Source organism: Saccopteryx leptura, chromosome 11 (assembly GCF_036850995.1).
Source record: "Saccopteryx leptura isolate mSacLep1 chromosome 11, mSacLep1_pri_phased_curated, whole genome shotgun sequence".
In the NCBI taxonomy this organism is placed as follows: Eukaryota; Metazoa; Chordata; class Mammalia; order Chiroptera; family Emballonuridae; genus Saccopteryx; species Saccopteryx leptura.
In genome coordinates this window covers 80,016,806-80,036,003 of record NC_089513.1, presented here as the reverse complement: position 1 = coordinate 80,036,003, position 19,198 = coordinate 80,016,806, and the positions used below count along the sequence as shown (strand labels likewise).

Below are 19,198 nucleotides of genomic sequence, written 5' to 3'. Positions count from 1 at the left end.
TGAATGACAGTTTACATTATTTCCAGTCCTTTACTATGACTAGGAGTACAATACATTGCGTTTAACTTCTTGGTGATCACATCAGTTTCATCACCTATTTATACTAATAATTCCAAACTTTGTATTTAGAGTCTAGAGTCTAGACTCAAGAATCTGAAGCATTCAAATGCTGATTCAATATTTTTCCTCGTTGGGGAGAAACCCGTTAGCAGAGGCACTTAAGCAGCCATCTATACTCAAAGATACAGATTATTAAATTGTCTGATTTATCCATCTGAGGCCATAGTTAAAAAATAGTAGTGTTTGAATTATCTACAATAAAAAAAAGATTAAAATATTTTAAGATTTACAGCAGGCAGATTTAAGTGCTGAAAGGGGGAGGTGGGGCAGAAGGAGAAGGTTAGCCGGGAGGCGAGCCTGTGACCGCGGGAGGGAGCTCCTCTTTCACAAATGCAGGGGCTTAATGGAGTTAGACACCCGAGTTAGAACACCGACACCGCCCGGCCGTCTGGACAGTGGTAATTTAGAACTGATTAGCCTCGGGCTGAGGGAGGGGCCATGCCGGTGCCTGGAAACGAACAAAGCCCAGTGCCATTTAAAACCAGCACCGCTTTGTCCTTTGAGGAGGACAAAGCCTGGGAGAAGGCGGGTTGGGAGTGGGGAGTGAGTCCAGAGTTTGTGGATCTTTCCTGACGAACCCCGGGGCACAAATACACGAAGAATGAATACCCAGCCTTCTGGCAATTTATATTTTAATCAATAGAGCTTCCCGAGGACGGCGGCACCCTCCCCTCGCAAACTCGTCATTTCTGCCAATATTTCCTGAACACTGAGAATGAAGAACGACCTCGGAGGCACTTGAAAGGGCTCCGCGTCACTGCGAGGCCTGGGGTCGATCTTTTTACGTACAATCGACAAGGGGTCGGCAGTTCCCTTCCAAAGAGAGAAACAGCTGGGGACTCCAGAGATTTCTGTCCTCCATTAGGGGAGAGGATGTCCAAAAATTGAGAAAACCCCTCCATTTTTTTCTTATTCCTGCCTGCCACCCACCACCGCTCCCCACCAAATCCTCCCTTTCCTTCCTTTGGACAGGGGGCACCACGCAGACAGGCCGAGGCTTGTCGTGGAGAAGCCACCGTCCCTGCAGTTATTGATAAAGGTAACGACCGCGCTGACATAAAAGCCAAGAAAATGTGCCCACGGCACAACCACCAGGGCACGGAAGCCGCGCACAGCTCTTTCCGAGGGAAAGTGGGCGGCCCTGAAAAGGGCCTTTGGTGGATGAAGGATTAGGGCGGTGGAAACGGGTGACTCAGCCGCCAAAGCCGTAGAGGGTGCGGCCCTGGCGCTTGAGTGCGTAGACCACGTCCATGGCCGTGACCGTCTTGCGCTTGGCGTGCTCCGTGTAGGTGACGGCGTCCCGGATCACGTTCTCCAGGAACACCTTGAGCACCCCGCGGGTCTCCTCGTAGATGAGCCCGGAGATGCGCTTGACGCCGCCGCGCCGGGCCAGGCGCCGGATGGCGGGCTTGGTGATGCCCTGGATGTTGTCGCGCAGGACTTTACGGTGGCGCTTGGCGCCCCCTTTGCCGAGACCCTTCCCGCCTTTGCCGCGACCAGACATGATGACCGCAGAAAAACAAGATACTAAACACACCTCGGTCGAAAGAAAGCCGAATTATTTATATATAACTCTGCACGTCCCTATTTTACATTACAAAGCGAGGATGGGTTGGGCAGGAGGGAGGGGCTAGATCAGGATTGAATTTATCACCGCCTACACGTCCCTGTGAGTCCGTGGGGCGGGGCCCACGGAGACAAAGAAGGCTTTGTGAGTCCCTGCTCTTCCCCTTGATTCATTTCAAATGCCTGTGTAACAACATTTAAAAAATTCTTTGTGTATCACGCTGCTAAAATAACTGCACCTATTTCAAGCTAACAGATGTTTTCCTAGTGTAAACATTAGGAACCTTACTCCCGTGGGGAAGGCATGTACCAACATTATATGTTGCCTGGTATTTTAAACCAGTGGTCCCGAACCCCTGGGCCGCAGACTGGCACCGGTCCGTGGGCCATTTGGTACCGGTCCGCAGAGAAAAAATAAATAACTTACGTTATTGCCTGACCTGTGGTGGCACTGGATAAAGTGTAGACCTGGAAAGTTGAGGTCGCCCGTTCAAAACCCTGGGCTTACCTGGTCAAGGCACATATGAGAGTTGATGCTTCCTGCTTCTCCCCCTTTGTGTCTCCCTTCTCTCTCTCTGTCTCTTCTCTCAAATGAATAAATAAAATCTTAAAGAAAAATAACTTACATTATTTCCGTTTTATTTATATTTAAGTCTGAACGATGTTTTATTTTTAAAAAATGATCAGATTCCCTCTGTTCGACAATTATATTTAAAAATTCCACAGTTTTTACACCGGTCGCATAATTTTATTTTGTGCATTTATCCGTCCCACCCTAAAGGCCGGTCTGTGAAAATATTTTCTGACATTAAACTGGTCCGTGGCCCAAAAAAAAAGGTTGGGGACCACTGTTTTAAATGCCGATTTCAAATGTAAACGAGTCCCAGGCCTTTCTGCTGCCTGAGAGGTATCTTTGTACACTTTAAATGAAGTTAAAGTACTTAGTGATGTTGGTAAATGGCTTTAGGGGTCCAGGAAAGGCTGAACTGGACAACATGAGAGCCAGTCTTTGAGTGCTGGTCATGGGAGGGGGAAGCCTGCCCCCACTCCTTGGGCCTCAACACTCTTTACACCCCACTTTCTGAGGCCCAGGACCTATTTTGTGATGTCTTCTCTCATTTTCACTTTAGTATCATCTGTAGAATGGAAATGTTCATCTCCACATCAAAGGTATTGTTTTGACAGCCCGAAAAGTAAAATTTTGGGCAAATAGTCAACACAGTCAACGAGGAGGAAAAAAAGAAGTTCTATTAAAAGTAACCTCCTAGGGTGATCTGATCATAAATTTCTAAATAGGCAGCAGGTCTTGGGGGAATGATGCCTCAAGCATATAATTCTTTAGTAGCTTATTTTTGCCTTAAGCAATCCCTGCCCAGTATTGTTGTACACCTAGGTTAACACACCTTCAAAATGCCAGAACTAACCTATTTTCATTTTCAGGCCCTTTGAGATTCACCCACTCTCCAGGAAGCACATAATCTTATCTGTTTCTTATTCTGATCCCCACCTTCTCTTCTTCCATCTTTATGTCATCTTCCTCATGTCTCCTCCTTAGTGCTAAATGCATTAGATAAGACAAACTGCAGACCTGTTCTTCTAGGGAGCGTTTGAGAACTTGCTACCACCCAGCCTAAGTCCTTGTATAAAAATTTCTCTACAGGTTTGGATGATTCTTACATGAGTAACTACTAAGTACCTGAGGAAATTAAACTTTACGCCCCATGGATTTTCTTCTGTCTGATATTTTGCAGTCTGGACCTATGTCTTTTTGCCTTCATAATGTCCATATCTACATCTAAAGCAAATGTTTGATTTCTGAAGTCAGTGCTAAACTCACATGATAATATTAAAATTTATATTCAAGGTGGGACAAAAGTAGGTTTGCAGTTGTGAGGACAAAAAAACCCACGAGTTTATTCTTGTATTATTTCTTAATTATTATATTGTTTTCCATACAAACAATGGTAAACCTACTTTTGTGCCAGCCTGTACTTGCATGATTTACTCATTAGTCTCCATACAGACACAATCCCCTCCAAGACTGCATTGTCTAATAAAGCAGTGGTCCCCAACCTTTTTTGGGCCACGGACCGGTTTAATGTCAGAGAATATTTTCACGGACCGGCCTTTAGGGTGGGACGGATAAATGTATCACGTGACCGAGACAAGCGTCAAGAATGAATCTTAGACGGATGTGACAGAGGGAATCTGGTCATTTGTAAAAAATAAAACATCGTTCAGACTTAAATATAAATAAAACATTATTTTGTAAGTTATTTATTCTTTCTCAGCGTACCGGTACCAAATGGCCTACAGACCAGTACCGGTCCGCGGCCCGGGGATTGGGGACCACTGAAAATAAAGTACCAACTTTGAGCATTTGAGACGTGGCTCAAGGTGAGGAACAGAAATTGAAATATTATCTAATTTTTAATTGTTTTCAATTTAAAAGCTGATGCTTCACTCAGTTACTGGACCTTTTTAGATATGTTTGAACCACTTGAGCGTGCAAAATTAATTTTTCAACATTACAATTCACGGAATTTCAATGTAAATCAAGTCTTTCCAAGAAAAAAAATTTAATATCATATTGAATAAAATATACACCCAAGGTGGAAGATTAAGACTGAAAGAATATGAGATATTACAATAATAATGTCTTTATATTAGTTACATATTGAAATTAAAAACATTTTGGGTTGAATACAACATATTATAAAAAGTTTCATCTTTTTAGTTTTAAAAGTGAAAATCTAAAATCACATCTGCAGCTTGCATTATTTTCTGTAGGGAGTGCTGTTCCAAGACTCTTCCATTTCCTTTTGTTAATTTCCTGATCTCTAGCAAACCAGGCTATCATGGGGCTTGGGAATAGTGTAGATACTTAATGTATTTCTGAGAAACCCAGTTATAGAGACTGGCTTCAACTAGAATCATGTATTGTTTACATAAAATTAAAATGACAGTAGCAAACTAAGGGGGGGGGGCTTGTCAAATCAAACATTACTTATTCACCTTTATGAGAGGAAAATCTTTTCTATCCTTCTGGGTTCTTTGGTCTAATAATCAAATTGATATAAGACAGATTAATAGAAGAAAAACTAAATCTGTACAACAGGATCCCTTTAGAAATAGGGGTTCCAAAGGCAGTCAAGATATTTAGGCTTGTTTGCTATCCTTAGGTAAGGAATGGGTTAGGGGCCTGGGACTCCAAGGTGGGCAAGGCATTTATTTCATCTGGAGATAAGAGCAGATGTTTGGTAATCAGACGTTTGTTTTGTCCTAGTCTTTCAGATAAAAATTATTGGTCACAATAGATCTCTTTCTGGGACAGGCCTCCTACTTAAATTCTTTCAGGTGATTAAGGGAGAGGTAAAAGTTTCTATTGATCCTGTTGGGTCTTGACTTAAACTCAAAATAATTCACAGGCCGAAAGTTGCACATTTTGGGGTGTCATATTCTGCAAGGAAAGATGGATACTAGAAAAATTGTTGACCTTAGAATTCTTCAAGGGCAGGATTCCAGGAGTTAGAGGTTACCTGAAAATTTGTGGTTAATATTTTTGTTTCTAATATTTGTTTTTTGAGAGTAAGCTTCTAAAACTGATTATTAAAGCAATTATTGTCCAAAAGAGTTTAAGCTTCTGTACAAGAGAATGTGCATTTCAGTAGTAGAAAACAGAAAAGAAGAAATAATCTAGTAAAAGTACAAAAGCATTTCATAAAAAGAAGGAAGGCCAGAAAATAACTTACTGTTAGGAAACAACCAAGAGATACTGAGACAAGAAAATCAGGTCAATTACATTGGAGTCTAGAAAGAATAAAAAGTTAAACTGCCTCATATTTGATTAATTAGCATAATAAAAATGTCAAGAAGTTATACCATGAAGTTTTATAGAAATTATACTTGTAGGCCCTGGCCGGTTGGCTCAGTGGTAGAGCGTCGGCCTGGAGTGCAAGGGGTCCCGGGTTCGATTCCCGGCCAAGGCACACAGGAGAAGTGTCCATCTGCTTCTCCACCCCTCCCTCTCTCCTTTCTCTGTCTCTCTCTTCCCCTCCCGCAGTAGAGGCTCCATTGGAGCAAAGATGGCCCGGGCGCTGAGGATGGCTCCTTGGCCTCTGCCCCAGGCGCTAGAGTGGCTCTGGTCGCGGCAGAGCATCGCCCTGGTGGGCATGCCGGGTGGATCCCGGTTGGGCGCATGCGGGAATCTGTCTGACTGTCTCTCACCGTTTCCAGCTTCGGGGGGGGGGGGGGGAATTATACTTGTAGGCTCGATATTTTTATTTTTTATTTTTCTAGTAAGGTTTCACAGTATAAAAAAAAATTGAAACTTGCAAGTAAGGAGGTAAGGTTAGGCCCTGATGTCTGTAAAGCCAGTAGCCATGGCCACCATCACAGCCACCTGGCCCATGCAGGTTCGCATTTGATTCGGACAGATGATAATGAAACAATGGAGCCAAGAATTGGTGGACCATTACCTTTAATCCTAGCTCACACCCCGGGGGCAAGAAATACACACAGTGGGTAAACACTTCCCTTTCCATTCAGGGCTCCCAAAGCCACTGACTTATCCGAGTTTCCTAGAATTAAACGCCCCACCAGCCTTATTCACCTCTGTTCCCCATCTCCTTCTCTCTGCACAAACTCTGCACAAACTGGCTTCTCCTTCAGCACTCCGCCATCTTGGCTGCCTCTCCTCTGCAATGCTGTTGGCAGGATCTGAGCAAGAGTGCCTCTGGTCTGCCTCATTTTATACTGTAGAAATTAAAGCCTTTAAGCCAGGGGTCCCCAAACTTTTTACACAGGGGGCCAGTTCACTGTCCCTCAGACCGTTGGAGGGCCAGACTATAAAAAAAACTATGAACAAATTCCTATGCACACTGCACATATCTTATTTTAAAGTAAAAAAAAAAACACAACAAAACGGGAACAAATACAATATTTAAAATAAAGAACAAGTAAATTTAAATCAACAAACTGACCAATATTTCAATGGGAACTATGCTCCTCTCACTGACTACCAATGAAAGAGGTACCCTTCCAGAAGTGCAGCGGGGGCAGGATAAATGGCCTAAGGGGGCCACATGTGGCCCGCGGGCCGTAGTTTGGGGAACCCTGCTTTAAGCCAATATACAAATAAGGAAGTCTCTGATACAAAGCCACTCATCTGAGGCATAAATGAGATTCCTCCTAAAAGTGCACCACCCCACATCATGCAACAGTCAAGGGTGTGAATGAAAGCTCAGTTTTAAGATCTTAGTATTAAAAGGGTGGGAAAGGCTTAGTCTTATAACCAAGCCTTAGGCTATAAGGACCTTGCCTGCCTACAGCCTGTCCCCCACACTCAATGCAAACTATAAGCGAGCAAACATACATATCATATTTACAAACTTATTAGACTAACAATGTTCAATATCACAAAAGGTTAAGGTCAGCCCTGGCCCGTTGGCTCAGCAGTAGAGCATAGGCCTGGCCTGTGATTGTTCTGATCAGAGCACACTGGAGAAGGGACCATCTGTTTCTCTATCTCTCCCTCTCTCCTTCTCTCTATCTTTTTATTCTTCTCCTGCAGCCAGCCATGGCTCACTTGGAGCAAGTTAGCCTCGGGCACTCAGTATAGCTCCCAGTTCTCACCTCAGGAGCTGGAGTGGCTTGTTGCCCAGCAATGGAGCAATAGTCTTAGGTGAGCAGAGCATCATCCCATAGGAGCCTTGACTATATAGCATTGCCCCATAGGGGGCTTGACTAGTGGACCTAGGTCAGGGCTCATGCTGAAGTCTTTCTGCTTCCCTCCTTCTCACTGTAGGGGGAAAAAAAAAAACAAGGTTCAGGTCAGACAAGGATCTAATGAAAATGAAATTTGGTTGTCTTACTGTTTACAGTGAAGTTACTTGTTAACTTGCAGGGTTTTATTTGGTAGAGATGCAAATAATTTTTTGTCCAATGGAGCACATATAAACCCAAAGATTTATAGCCTCTGAAACATAAATTAATTTTGTTTTAGCTTAATTCAACAATATATTTTAAACATTTCTTTATTAAATTTTTTATAAATAACCCTGATTTCTTAAATGTTCTTTGAACCTATCATAAAATTTTTCCTGTTGCTTTACTGATTGTTAAGTTAGATAAACTCTCTGACATGCATTCATTTTATATTTGTTGAATCATGATTTTACCTTTTGAAAATAGGTGAACAAGAGGTAAAGAGGGACGAGCGATTGCTTTGTCCTTTCCTTTTCTTCTGTAGGCGTGGGAACTTGAACAGTTGTCCCTCGATGTCATGACAAGTCACCATTGGTAAGCCCATTACAAAAAAGTGGAAAGAATAGACAGACAGGAAAGCAGGTTGTTTATCAGGACAAGGAGAGACTTCTGTTCACTCTAGGACAGCTCTGAAAACTGTTAAGAAATATCCAGATACCGAGTGAAGGTGAGAAAATGGATGGACTAGGTATCTCCTTTCACTGTCATAGGAGGTGGTGGTTTAAAGGCCTGCCCAAGTGTTTTAAAATTATTCTAGGGAAATATGCTTCCCTATGACTCCTTAGGAGTCCATTATCTGTGAGTTTAGATGTTAATTTGTAGGATAATTGATAATAAGTGATTTTTGTTCCTTAAAGATGAAAATGATCTGTATCCATTTGGTTTACCACTTGAGGCGAATGAGATATGGTTGCAGAATGAGATGTGGTTGCAGTAGATAAAGAAGACAGGGATTCACATGCACAACTGTCTCCCTGAAAAGAGGCTTAGGCACAGCTCATATACACTATTTGGTCAATTACATCTTGGTTTCTTCTTTGTAATTGGTTGCACTTACCTGGTTGGTTCCAGTCAAGCTCATGCAGTTACAGCTGGGTCTGCAAAATGCTGTGCTATTTTCACATTTAGCAAGATTAGCATTTAGTAAGAACCATCTAAACCTTAAGATCCTTGAAAAGACAATGCAAACATTATAATATCGCCACCGTGTCATAGGATAATAACATGCTTTGGTCTAAATTTGCTGTTTTGATTTTATTTCAATCTTTTGTAGGGGAGGAAAAATTTTCTTCTATCTTGGTTTTCTTCCTGGGGATCCTGTACACATAACACAAATTAGCAAGAGAAAAACAAGCAGTTTATTAACATGTATATTTTGGATGTAGATGAGAGAGACCCAGGAAAGAGTAATTCATAGAGGTGGCTTTTATACCACCAGTTTATATAGCATCTTCGACAAAGTACACATTTGTAGAGAAATAACAAGACAAAGGAAACAGTTTTAGGCTTCTAAGAGATGCAAATTGAGATGGTAAAATACATGGCAAGAAACTAAGAGCTTTGTTCTTAGATCCCTCTTGTGCCTGTGGGCTGTTAAGTCACCAATAAGAGTCAGCAATCTTTATATTCTGACTTAAGGCAGGAAAGGGGAAGGGAAGAGAGCTTTTCCTGCAATTGCTGCTTCTTAACTGCCTTCAAGTCAAAATAATTTTGTCAAACAGGCATATTTTGGGGTGGCTGTTTTACTTTCTTCACTTTCATGTATTATAGCTTTGATAATCTATTCTCTTTTGAACTAGGATCATCATTCTGATGGTTCCCTTAACAATAACTTATATATTAAAAGCAATTACTCTATTTTTGAGGCTTAGTATATTATTTTGAATTTTACATTTTGGTAACGGTCAAAAGGCAATTGCATGATCCTTTCTCTATGTGAAATATCTCAGGTCTGTATTTGTTATATAGGGTACTAAGCTAGGCCAATGTGTTAGAGGCTAATTGAGATACTCATTTCATCTGATTTCCTTAGATTTGGACCCACTTTGTTTCAGTTCAGGGGTAACAAGAGCCTTTGGCCTCAGCTATGAGGTAACAGAGAACAGGAAACCGGCCACATCCTGCTAGGGTTTCTGACCTTTCTTATTGATCTCTCTGGTTCGTAGGTCCTTCTCCGAGACCTGCTTGGTTTTGCTTTCTTGTGAAATATAATTAAATTCCACTGAAGGCTGATATTAAAATTTCTTTTAAGTTTACACTCCTCTTTAAAATGAGTCCATAATAGCAAGGTGTGTTGACTTTTGTGTACTTCATTTTCTGAAAATACGAATAAACCAATGGACGAAAAAAACATTTAAAAATACAGTACTATCATCACTAAAATTTAAAAAGTCCGCCTTGACATGTGACTGGTCAGCTATCCCTCCTTTGTTCTATTATTTTACTCACATTTTAGGGTAACAGTAAGCTTACTTGGATATACAGCATGTATCATATACATGTGAATACACAATGCAGTCAGGAAACAATTCCAACTTGAGACCATGTTTCAAAACCTACCATTGTCACCTACATACTCTACACTTCTAATTATGTCTGTTAACTTGTAAGTTAACAGTTTAATTCATATTCTATTATTTTCCTAACGACATGTATTTGTAGACCAAGTAATAAGTTTTCAATTAGATGTTAAAGTAAAAAAAAAAAAAAATGCAAGCCCTTTTAATGAAATTGTGGGTGGCTCTGAAAAGAGCCTTTGGTTTCGACTTATTCTAGTTGCTGCAAACTAATGCAGGATTTTACTTGCCCTTGGCTTTGTGGTGGCTCTCGGTCTTCTTGGGCAGCAGCACGGCTTGGATGTTGGGCAGGACGCCGCCCTGCGCGATGGTCACTTTGCCCAGCAGCTTGTTGAGCTCCTCGTCGTTGCGGATGGCCAGCTGCAGGTGGCGCGGGATGATGCGCGTCTTCTTGTTGTCGCGGGCCGCGTTGCCAGCCAGCTCCAGGATCTCGGCCGTCAGGTACTCCAGCACGGCCGCCAGGTACACGGGCGCGCCGGCCCCGACTCGCTCCGAGTAGTTGCCCTTGCGGAGCAAACGATGAACTCTGCCGACTGGAAACTGGAGTCCAGCCCGTGAAGAGCGAGTCTTGGCCTTTGCGCGCGCTTTGCCGCCTTGTTTTCCACGCCCAGACATGGTGAATCGTAGCGCTGAGAGAACAACCACAGGAAAAGCAACAAGAGAAGTGTCCTGAAGGGAGCATCAAGACGCAAGTTATAGTGCTGGGTGGAATTGCTAAGTGTGAAATGGGATTGGTTAAAAATCATCTTTGACACCATCAACCAATAAGAAAGGCGATGTGATGCAAGGAAATTTACATATACTCGTCACTGGTACATTATCAAATCAGATCTGGATATTCTTGAGTACCTTATTTGCATAGAGCATCTATAAAAGAAGACATCGTAGACCCAAGTGGGCATTTTACATCTTCCCTTTTTCTTTCATTCGTCTCCTTTTTGCTTTGAAATGCCCGAGCCAGCCAAGTCTGCGCCCGCCCCGAAGAAGGGCTCCAAGAAGGCCGTGACCAAGGCGCAAAAGAAGGATGGCAAAAAGCGCAAGCGCAGCCGCAAGGAGAGCTACTCGGTGTACGTGTACAAGGTGCTGAAGCAGGTGCATCCCGACACCGGCATCTCGTCCAAGGCCATGGGCATCATGAATTCCTTCGTCAACGACATCTTCGAGCGCATCGCGGGCGAGGCGTCGCGCCTGGCGCATTACAACAAGCGCTCGACCATCACGTCCCGGGAGATCCAGACGGCCGTGCGCCTGCTGCTGCCCGGGGAGCTGGCCAAGCACGCCGTGTCCGAGGGCACCAAGGCCGTCACCAAATACACCAGCTCCAAGTAGTGTGTTTCAGTAACCGTCTAACCCAAAGGCTCTTTTCAGAGCCACCCACCTTTTTTATTAGAGGGTTGTAATGACTTCAACACGTTAGGATTGCTAAGTAAGATACCAAAATGCCTTCAGTGATTTCTTTTACAAAAATGTCCTTTAGCAGTGTACTCTTAGCACATTGAAACAAACATGTTTGATTGGAAGTAATAATTTAAAATTTACCATTCGCCCAGTGTTTCTTGCTTTTGCTGCTTACTTGGTATAAATTTGGCAAAGGTACTGACATGCTATTTCAACTCATGGTGTCGTGTGTCTTAATACATTTCTGCATGACAAGTGAAGAGGACTTGAGTGGCTAATATTGATACAGAGAAAAAGGGCTTCATTATTGTAGTTTAATTGTAACCACATTGCACACATTATTTCCTTGAAGCATCATAACTTCTAAACCCACCAGGAGCAGGATAGTTGACGTGCATGAAAATTGAAAATGAGCTCGATCCGTTTGAGGATAGGCCCACTTAATTGTAATGAAAAAAATCCAAAAACAGAATGGTGATATATTTGGGAAAATACCACATTGTAGCTCATAGTACTGGAAGTCGGGCCCAGGAGGATGGGGGGGGGGGAATACTCAAGATACTCTGGTGTCTTTCCCTTAAATGATTTTCTTCCAAGATGAAATTTACGTCAGTTTATTTTTATCCTGGTCATCACACATTTTGCTTTTTAAGTGAAAAAAAAAATTATGTTATCTAGTGACAGTGTAACTGTCCTGCCCAATATTAGGCATATATGTTAAGAAAATTGTGTACTTTTCTCCATATTGCAAATCCATTTAAGATTATAAAATGCTATGTGGGAATCTCACGTAGAATATAAATGCTATGAATGTACTACATACAGCATGTTAGGATTTCAAGTCAGGTAAGAAAGAGGTAATAGTATTCTCCATATTCTTGTATAATTTCTTTCCTGAATAATAAAACTTTCCACTTCCTACACAACTCACTTGGGGGCACCCCCACACAACATGAACAATTAATATATAAACATTCAAATAAAACAAATAAACAACAAAGACAATAAGAAAAAACATAAAACTAAAAACAAACCAAAACAAAAGCTGTACTCTATGAGAGTTACTATAAACAATCAATTTTTGCTTTGCATAGTCCCAAAAGTTAATATCTTAAACAAGTTTATATGGACTTCAAGGAAGTACAGAAATTTCCTGATATTGTTTATAATAGTGTATCTACATGTTCTCTGCCTGAGCAGAAAGGACTGTATATAGCTTTATTTCAAATTCTAATTATACTGTAACCTAGTGTGCTAGGCAGTATAATGCCACCCCAATTAATCCACTTTCTAATCTCTGGACACTGTAATCTGTTAGGTTACATGACAATAGTCAATTAAATTAGAGTTGAAATGGAGATTGCTAATCACCTGAATTTAAAGTAGAAAGATTATTCAAGTCAACCCAATGTAATCACAGAGGTCCTTAACAATGATAGAGGGAACTAGAATACAGAACTAAGGAGATGGTGGCAACTAAGGAGATGGTGGCATGAAGAGAATTTGGCCAGAGATCACTGGCTTTGAAAATAGAGAAAAGGGGCCCTGAGCTAAGGAAGGAGGGCAGCTTGCAGACACTGGACAAAGCAGTCAAGTAGATTCTCGACTACAGCCCCAGAGACAAATATAGCCTTCTGACACCTTGGTTTTAGTTCAGTGAGATTCATGTTTAAATGCTGATCTACAGAAACATAAAAATTTAAGTGTGTATTTCAACAAGTTTGGGATAATTTATCAGATGAGCAATTGAAAATTGATGCATTTACATACGATTAAGAATTATTATCTAATATATTCAGTGATGTCTTTAATATGATTATATAACTTTAACTATTATAAAAATTACTATAGATGCTTATAAATTCTATATATTTCAGGGTCACACAATTCTGACATTGCAATTTACATGTTGTTAGTGTCTATAATGTCTGACTATAAGAGCAGAAAGTTTAATTTCATGGAGAAGCACTTCTCTCACTCATTGTTGTATTATTCTGATACTACTCCAAAAAGCTGGCCATTATTATATATAGGATTAGGAGTAGAGATAAAACGTATGTCCATAAATAACTTCATAAATTGTAAATCCTCCTAATATGTTTATATTTATTATGATTTTTGCATGCATTTTAACAAAAGTGTCAACAAAGTCGATTTTGGAAAAATGATTATTTTATAAGTAAAACACAGATGGTGTGTGAACCAAAGTTCATCTACCTGGCAGAACTCAAATTCCAACTATTACTTTTTGAACATAGAGTTCAAAAAGCCTTTTCTAGAAATCTATAGATTTGTTAGCACGTTAGGAAGTAACTTTACATACTCTTCCTCATCTCTCTAGCACTCAGGCTACATGTTTTCTTGGTTTATTTCAATTCATCTTTCATCTGTCCTGAGTCAGCTAAAAAGGAAGGCTTGTTAGGACTAGGAGATGAAACCCCAAGTGCACGTAGCTTCCTGCACTTCATTCTGCCTCTTGGAATAATTGTTTTACCTACGTGGGAGAGCTGATGGTGATTAACCGTCCTGAGCTGCATTCTTTGAGAACTAGAAAAAATGTCTTATATGATCATGAAGGTGACTGATGCTGAGAGAATCATAAGCAAATTTTTTTAAGATATAAAGTAGAAATAGTCCTTTAAAAATCAGGGCAGGTTTGCCGCCCTGGTGTCAATGTTCAGTCAGTAAAACAAAACTATCAGTTATTTTTACAAAGATAATTTAATAAACATTACACCAGTTTTTGAAAACTGAAAAGCAAAAAATAGAGCTGATGTCCCAGATAAAACTGAAGGAAGCAGGAGCTAACTCAGGATTCAGAATGCACGCACACGTCACCCATACCCCCCCCCCCCCCACACACACACACATACACACCCACTCACAAGCGTTAGTTATTAAAATCTAGGAATTTGGAGAGTATCCCTGGTGGAGATTACGTTTTAGAACTCGAGGGTGAGACAGTTCAAAAGATGGTGCTGGAAGTGTGGAATCCAGATTGGGAGGTGGGGCGAGGCCAAAGACTGGAACTGAAACTAATTGCTGCGGGAGGTAAGACTAAAGCTGATACCTAGGGAACTAGAGTACCCTCTTGTTACTATCCCCTTCTATCCTGCCTTAACTATCCCTAGAAGTGACTGGAAATGGTGTGGTGTGCCCAACTCAGCCTATTTACCACAGTAAAGACAAACGTCCAGAGAGTACTTGCAGCAGAGAATCAGGGCCTACTACTTTACTGAGGACATGGCCTCCCTACAGACGTCTTCCTCAAATGGACAACGGCTCAGCAAATTAAGCTGTTACACACTGTGCTTAAGAGGAATAACAATGCATTCAAGTCTTATAATGAGAACGTAAGTGGCTCTGAAAAGAACCTTTAGAGTTAGGCCTCTAGACGCTTTGCTCAGGCAAATGTCTGGGGAAAGTAATTACTAACAAAAGCGGGAGTAGGTACACAGCGACACCTAGAGGATACTCCGCTTCCAGAGCTGTATTTTCAAAAGTTACGGTGGGGTCCCTTAGGCCGAACGGGATAACTTGGGAGACCAAACATTTCATGGCCCACTTAAAAGCTTCATGAAAAGCCTCCTTCAGTCCCCCCAGCCCATGTGCAATTACAGTATTAAGAAAATGACTTGCATCTCAAATAGATTGGGGAGTCAGCCTTTACTTTCAATCCACGTTTGCTAACACTCCTGCAAACCCTGTCTGGGGCCCTATGGTCAATACAGGAGGTGCGTCTACTACGGAATACCGGGTGACGCTTTCCTGAGTGCTGGGACTAATGTGAAATGGGCGCGCCAGGCACCCCAGTGCGCAGCTCTGTTGCGAAAAGGTTGAGTGGCTCTGAAAAGAGCCTTTGGGGTTAGGAGACAAGACGCTTACTAGCGAGTCTACTTGGAGCTGGTGTACTTGGTGACGGCCTTGGTGCCCTCGGACACGGCGTGCTTGGCCAGCTCCCCGGGCAGCAGCAGGCGCACGGCCGTCTGGATCTCCCGGGACGTGATGGTCGAGCGCTTGTTGTAATGCGCCAGGCGCGACGCCTCGCCCGCGATACGCTCGAAGATGTCGTTGACGAACGAGTTCATGATACCCATGGCCTTGGACGAGATGCCGGTGTCGGGGTGCACCTGCTTCAGCACCTTGTACACGTACACGGAGTAGCTCTCCTTGCGACTGCGCTTGCGTTTCTTGCCGTCCTTCTTCTGCGCCTTGGTCACCGCCTTCTTAGAGCCCTTCTTCGGGGCGGGAGCGGATTTGGCGGGCTCGGGCATGGTCAGGAAAATCAAACACCACAAATATAAGTAACTATAAAAGCAGTAGATAATGATGGTTCCTTTTTATATAGAACCGGACATGCAAATTAGGTGATATCTCTAATGTACTGTGTGTGATTGGTGGCAATTCGAAACTCAGAAATATTAGTTCTGCCCAATCAAAACGATAGAAACCCAAATCTGCAGTCTTACTGGTTAAGGCGAAATTGAATTCTTAACCAATGACATATCTGCATTTTCGCGCCAAAAAAAAAAAAGGTTTATAAATACTGCCACTCCTGCACTTTTATTACCATAGGTATTTGTAGTCAGATTCCTATTGTGAACATGTCTGGGCGCGGAAAACAAGGCGGCAAAGCGCGCGCAAAGGCCAAGACTCGCTCTTCACGGGCTGGACTCCAGTTTCCAGTCGGCCGAGTTCATCGTTTGCTCCGTAAAGGCAATTATGCCGAGCGGGTCGGAGCCGGTGCGCCCGTGTACCTGGCGGCCGTGCTGGAGTACCTGACGGCCGAGATCCTGGAGCTGGCTGGCAACGCGGCCCGCGACAACAAGAAGACGCGCATCATCCCGCGCCACCTGCAGCTGGCCATCCGCAACGACGAGGAGCTCAACAAGCTGCTGGGCAAAGTGACCATCGCGCAGGGCGGCGTCCTGCCCAACATCCAAGCCGTGCTGCTGCCCAAGAAGACCGAGAGCCACCACAAGGCCAAGGGCAAGTAAAATCCTGCATTAGTTTGCAGCAAGTAGAATAAGTCGAAACCAAAGGCTCTTTTCAGAGCCACCCACGATTTCACTAAAAGAGCTTGCAATTTCTCTAAGCTACTTCAAAGCGCCTCTGAGTCAGTGCCCCCAGTAAATGTCCGTAAACACCATAAATCTTAAATCAGAAAGTTAGTATACATTTGAAAGGATTAACTAAAGGGAAATTGTTAGCTATGAAAAAAGCGAAAGGTCTTTTGTATCAGGTAATTACGATCAATGCTGCAGGACATTGGTTTAAGCGGAATATATACATGGAAGTAGGTTTAAGTGACTGATAGGGCTAATTTTGCATAATAATAGAAAGTATTAACAGTCAATTCGCCCATCGCCCACTCTGCGGCTTAGTCGACTGAATAGGAAAACTACATGCCCCAGTCATCATTTAGGCAGTTACTTTACAAGCAGAAAGTAGTTATACCATTTATAAATTTGCGCAACTATTAGAAAAGTATAAAAACAATTAAAAAACCTATAACTAATACGAAGTAAAAATAAAAATCTCTATAAATTTAAATATGAGCCAAGAAATCAATGTGAAGTAAATTTGCCTTCTCCAACTTGAATCAAGTAGAAAAACACGTGACAGTCATGTAATACGCGCCTTTTCAAAGTGGTTAAAGAAAAGCCAGTTTCAAGTGCCAAAATTTAAAATTCTTATTAAGAAAAAAAATGATCTTCATTGCAATAACTTATATTGTGCAGGAAGAAGCCCAAATATGAAGAAACGGCAAAAAGAATATGGAGGCGGAAAGTATAGAAAACCAGCTGTTAAAAAGGGTGTTGGAAAGGAAGAAGTTAATTTTCCATCTTAATACACCGGAAGTACCGGCGAACAAAAAGTGAAAATTGCTTCCAATACTGTCACTGCGAGCTTTGATGGACAGATGCTTTCTCCAATAACGGCAGGTCTTGCTATATATAAATACTAGTTCAGGGAGCACAGTTCTAAGTGTGCCACCAGGTGTTCATCTGTTCTTGTTATCATGGCTCGGACTAAGCAGACAGCGCGAAAATCCACTGGTGGCAAAGCCCCACGCAAGCAACTGGCCACCAAGGCGGCCCGCAAGAGCGCGCCCGCCACCGGCGGCGTCAAGAAGCCGCACCGCTACCGGCCCGGCACGGTGGCCCTGCGCGAGATCCGCCGCTACCAGAAGTCCACCGAGCTGCTGATCCGCAAGCTGCCCTTCCAGCGCCTGGTGCGCGAGATCGCGCAGGATTTTAAGACCGATCTGCGCTTCCAGAGCTCGGCCGTGATGGCGCTGCAGGAGGCGTGCGAGGCGTACCTGGTGGGGCTGTTCGAGGACACTAACCTGTGCGCCATCCACGCCAAGCGCGTGACCATCATGCCCAAGGACATCCAGCTCGCGCGCCGCATCCGCGGGGAGAGGGCGTAAACCGCCTTTTTTTGTGTGAGCGTTAACCTTAAAATAAAACCCAAAGGCTCTTTTCAGAGCCACCCCAAAATTTCACTTGGAAGAGCTGTATAGGCAAAAAGGGTGGAATTAGCTTTTTGCAGGAATACGAGTTTCACAAGCCATTGCAAATTCATTATTTCTAAGTATTCCTGTGCCTTGCTCCCCCCCCCCCCCCTTCTGTTACGACAGCGACCTTACAAAATGTTTCACCTCCCCCCCAGCCCACATCCAGATTAGTTTTTAAGTGGTATTACAACCTCTTTTATCAGATGAATTGGGTGGCTCTGAAAAGAGCCTTTGTATTCTCCAGTCTTACTCCTTACTTCTTTTTGGGGGCAGCCTTCTTGGCCTTGGTAGATTTTGCCTTGGCCGCCTTGGGTTTAGATGCTTTACCCTTAGCTGGACTTTTAGCTGCCTTCTTGGGCTTGGCTGCTTTCACCTTCGGACTCTTGGCCACTTTCTTGGCTCCTGCAGCTGCCGCTGGCTTCTTCCCCTTCTTCGGGGTCTTCTTGGCGTTTTTCTTGGGTTTGGCCAACCCAGCAGCCTTTTTGGTCGCCCCAGCAGCCTTCTTGGGTTTGGCCGCGCCCGCCTTCTTGGTCTCCCCGGAGGAGGCCTTCTTGTTGAGCTTGAAGGAGCCCGAGGCGCCGGTGCCCTTGGTCTGCACCAGGGTGCCCTTGCTCACCAGGCTCTTGAGGCCCAGCTTGATGCGGCTGTTGTTCTTCTCCACGTCGTAGCCCTCGGCCGCCAGCGCCTTCTTGAGCGCGGCCAGCGAGACGCCGCTGCGCTCCTTGGAAGCGCCCACGGCTTTGGTGATGAGCTCGGACACCGGCGGCCCGGACACCTTGCGCTTGGCAGCACCGGTGGACTTGCGGGCCTTCTTCTTCACCGGTGTCTTCTCCGTTGCCGTAGCAGGAGGCACGGCAGGTGCGGTTTCGGACATGATTGTCGGTCGGAATACCTGGCAGTAAAAAAAATAATATTAAGTCTTGGAGTTATGTGACCAGCCTGCGAAGTGTGTCTATATAAACACACAGCGAGGCTGCGCGCTGATTGGTTCCCAGCTCGCTCTTCCGGCCTGACTGCAAACCAGCCTCTGCCCTGTCTCGAAATTGTGTTTGTTCCAGTTCAGGAAAGTCAAAAAATTAAAATTTTGTGTGGAGGAATGATACAAATTCTACTACACAATGCCCCGGGACAGTTCAAGCTTTAAGATATTCATAATTTTTCTTTCTGGTTAGTATCATTTCGGTTGTCAGCCTTTGTTAAAAGCCCCAGACAGTCTGAGAGATTGACAGGTCAGAGATTCAACTTGCTGATT

The 19,198-nt window shown here is 43.3% G+C and overlaps 7 protein-coding genes across 9 annotated transcripts; 3 read left to right on the top strand and 4 right to left on the bottom strand.

Moving 5' to 3' along the window:
* Nucleotides 1-158: 158 nt before the first annotated feature.
* LOC136383215 (histone H4) lies at nt 159-7,351 on the bottom strand. Of its 3 annotated transcripts, none has more exons than XM_066352854.1 (2): nt 7,321-7,351; nt 159-1,647 (listed from the first exon to the last, which is right to left on the bottom strand). In XM_066352854.1, exon 2 carries the CDS (start codon nt 1,622-1,624, stop codon nt 1,313-1,315), a length of 312 nt encoding a protein of 103 aa, XP_066208951.1. In that variant the 5' UTR covers nt 1,625-1,647; nt 7,321-7,351; the 3' UTR covers nt 159-1,312. The 3 variants fall into 3 exon arrangements, with proteins under 3 accessions (XP_066208951.1, XP_066208950.1, XP_066208949.1); XM_066352853.1 differs by lacking the exon at nt 7,321-7,351 and adding an exon at nt 2,195-2,245; XM_066352852.1 differs by lacking the exon at nt 7,321-7,351 and adding an exon at nt 2,195-2,244 and having other exon boundaries at nt 159-1,657.
* A 2,898-nt stretch (nt 7,352-10,249) lies between these two features.
* Nucleotides 10,250-10,699, bottom strand: LOC136383214 (histone H2A type 1-D). Its single transcript, XM_066352850.1, has one exon. The coding sequence runs from the start codon at nt 10,641-10,643 to the stop codon at nt 10,251-10,253; it is 393 nt and encodes a 130-aa protein (XP_066208947.1). The 5' UTR covers nt 10,644-10,699; the 3' UTR covers nt 10,250.
* A 191-nt stretch (nt 10,700-10,890) lies between these two features.
* On the top strand, nt 10,891-11,463 carry LOC136383086 (histone H2B type 1-C/E/F/G/I). The gene has a single exon (XM_066352640.1). The coding sequence runs from the start codon at nt 10,977-10,979 to the stop codon at nt 11,355-11,357; it is 381 nt and encodes a 126-aa protein (XP_066208737.1). The 5' UTR covers nt 10,891-10,976; the 3' UTR covers nt 11,358-11,463.
* A 2,282-nt stretch (nt 11,464-13,745) lies between these two features.
* On the bottom strand, nt 13,746-15,753 carry LOC136383232 (histone H2B type 1-C/E/F/G/I). Its single transcript, XM_066352874.1, has one exon. The coding sequence runs from the start codon at nt 15,698-15,700 to the stop codon at nt 15,320-15,322; it is 381 nt and encodes a 126-aa protein (XP_066208971.1). The 5' UTR covers nt 15,701-15,753; the 3' UTR covers nt 13,746-15,319.
* Nucleotides 15,754-16,026: 273 nt separating this feature from the next.
* On the top strand, nt 16,027-16,804 carry LOC136383231 (histone H2A type 1). The gene has a single exon (XM_066352873.1). The coding sequence runs from the start codon at nt 16,031-16,033 to the stop codon at nt 16,421-16,423; it is 393 nt and encodes a 130-aa protein (XP_066208970.1). The 5' UTR covers nt 16,027-16,030; the 3' UTR covers nt 16,424-16,804.
* Nucleotides 16,805-16,875: 71 nt separating this feature from the next.
* On the top strand, nt 16,876-17,997 carry LOC136383230 (histone H3.1). Its single transcript, XM_066352871.1, has one exon. The coding sequence runs from the start codon at nt 17,449-17,451 to the stop codon at nt 17,857-17,859; it is 411 nt and encodes a 136-aa protein (XP_066208968.1). The 5' UTR covers nt 16,876-17,448; the 3' UTR covers nt 17,860-17,997.
* A 78-nt stretch (nt 17,998-18,075) lies between these two features.
* Nucleotides 18,076-18,885, bottom strand: LOC136382959 (histone H1.3-like). The gene has a single exon (XM_066352350.1). It carries the CDS (start codon nt 18,818-18,820, stop codon nt 18,200-18,202), a length of 621 nt encoding a protein of 206 aa, XP_066208447.1. The 5' UTR covers nt 18,821-18,885; the 3' UTR covers nt 18,076-18,199.
* Nucleotides 18,886-19,198: the final 313 nt, after the last annotated feature.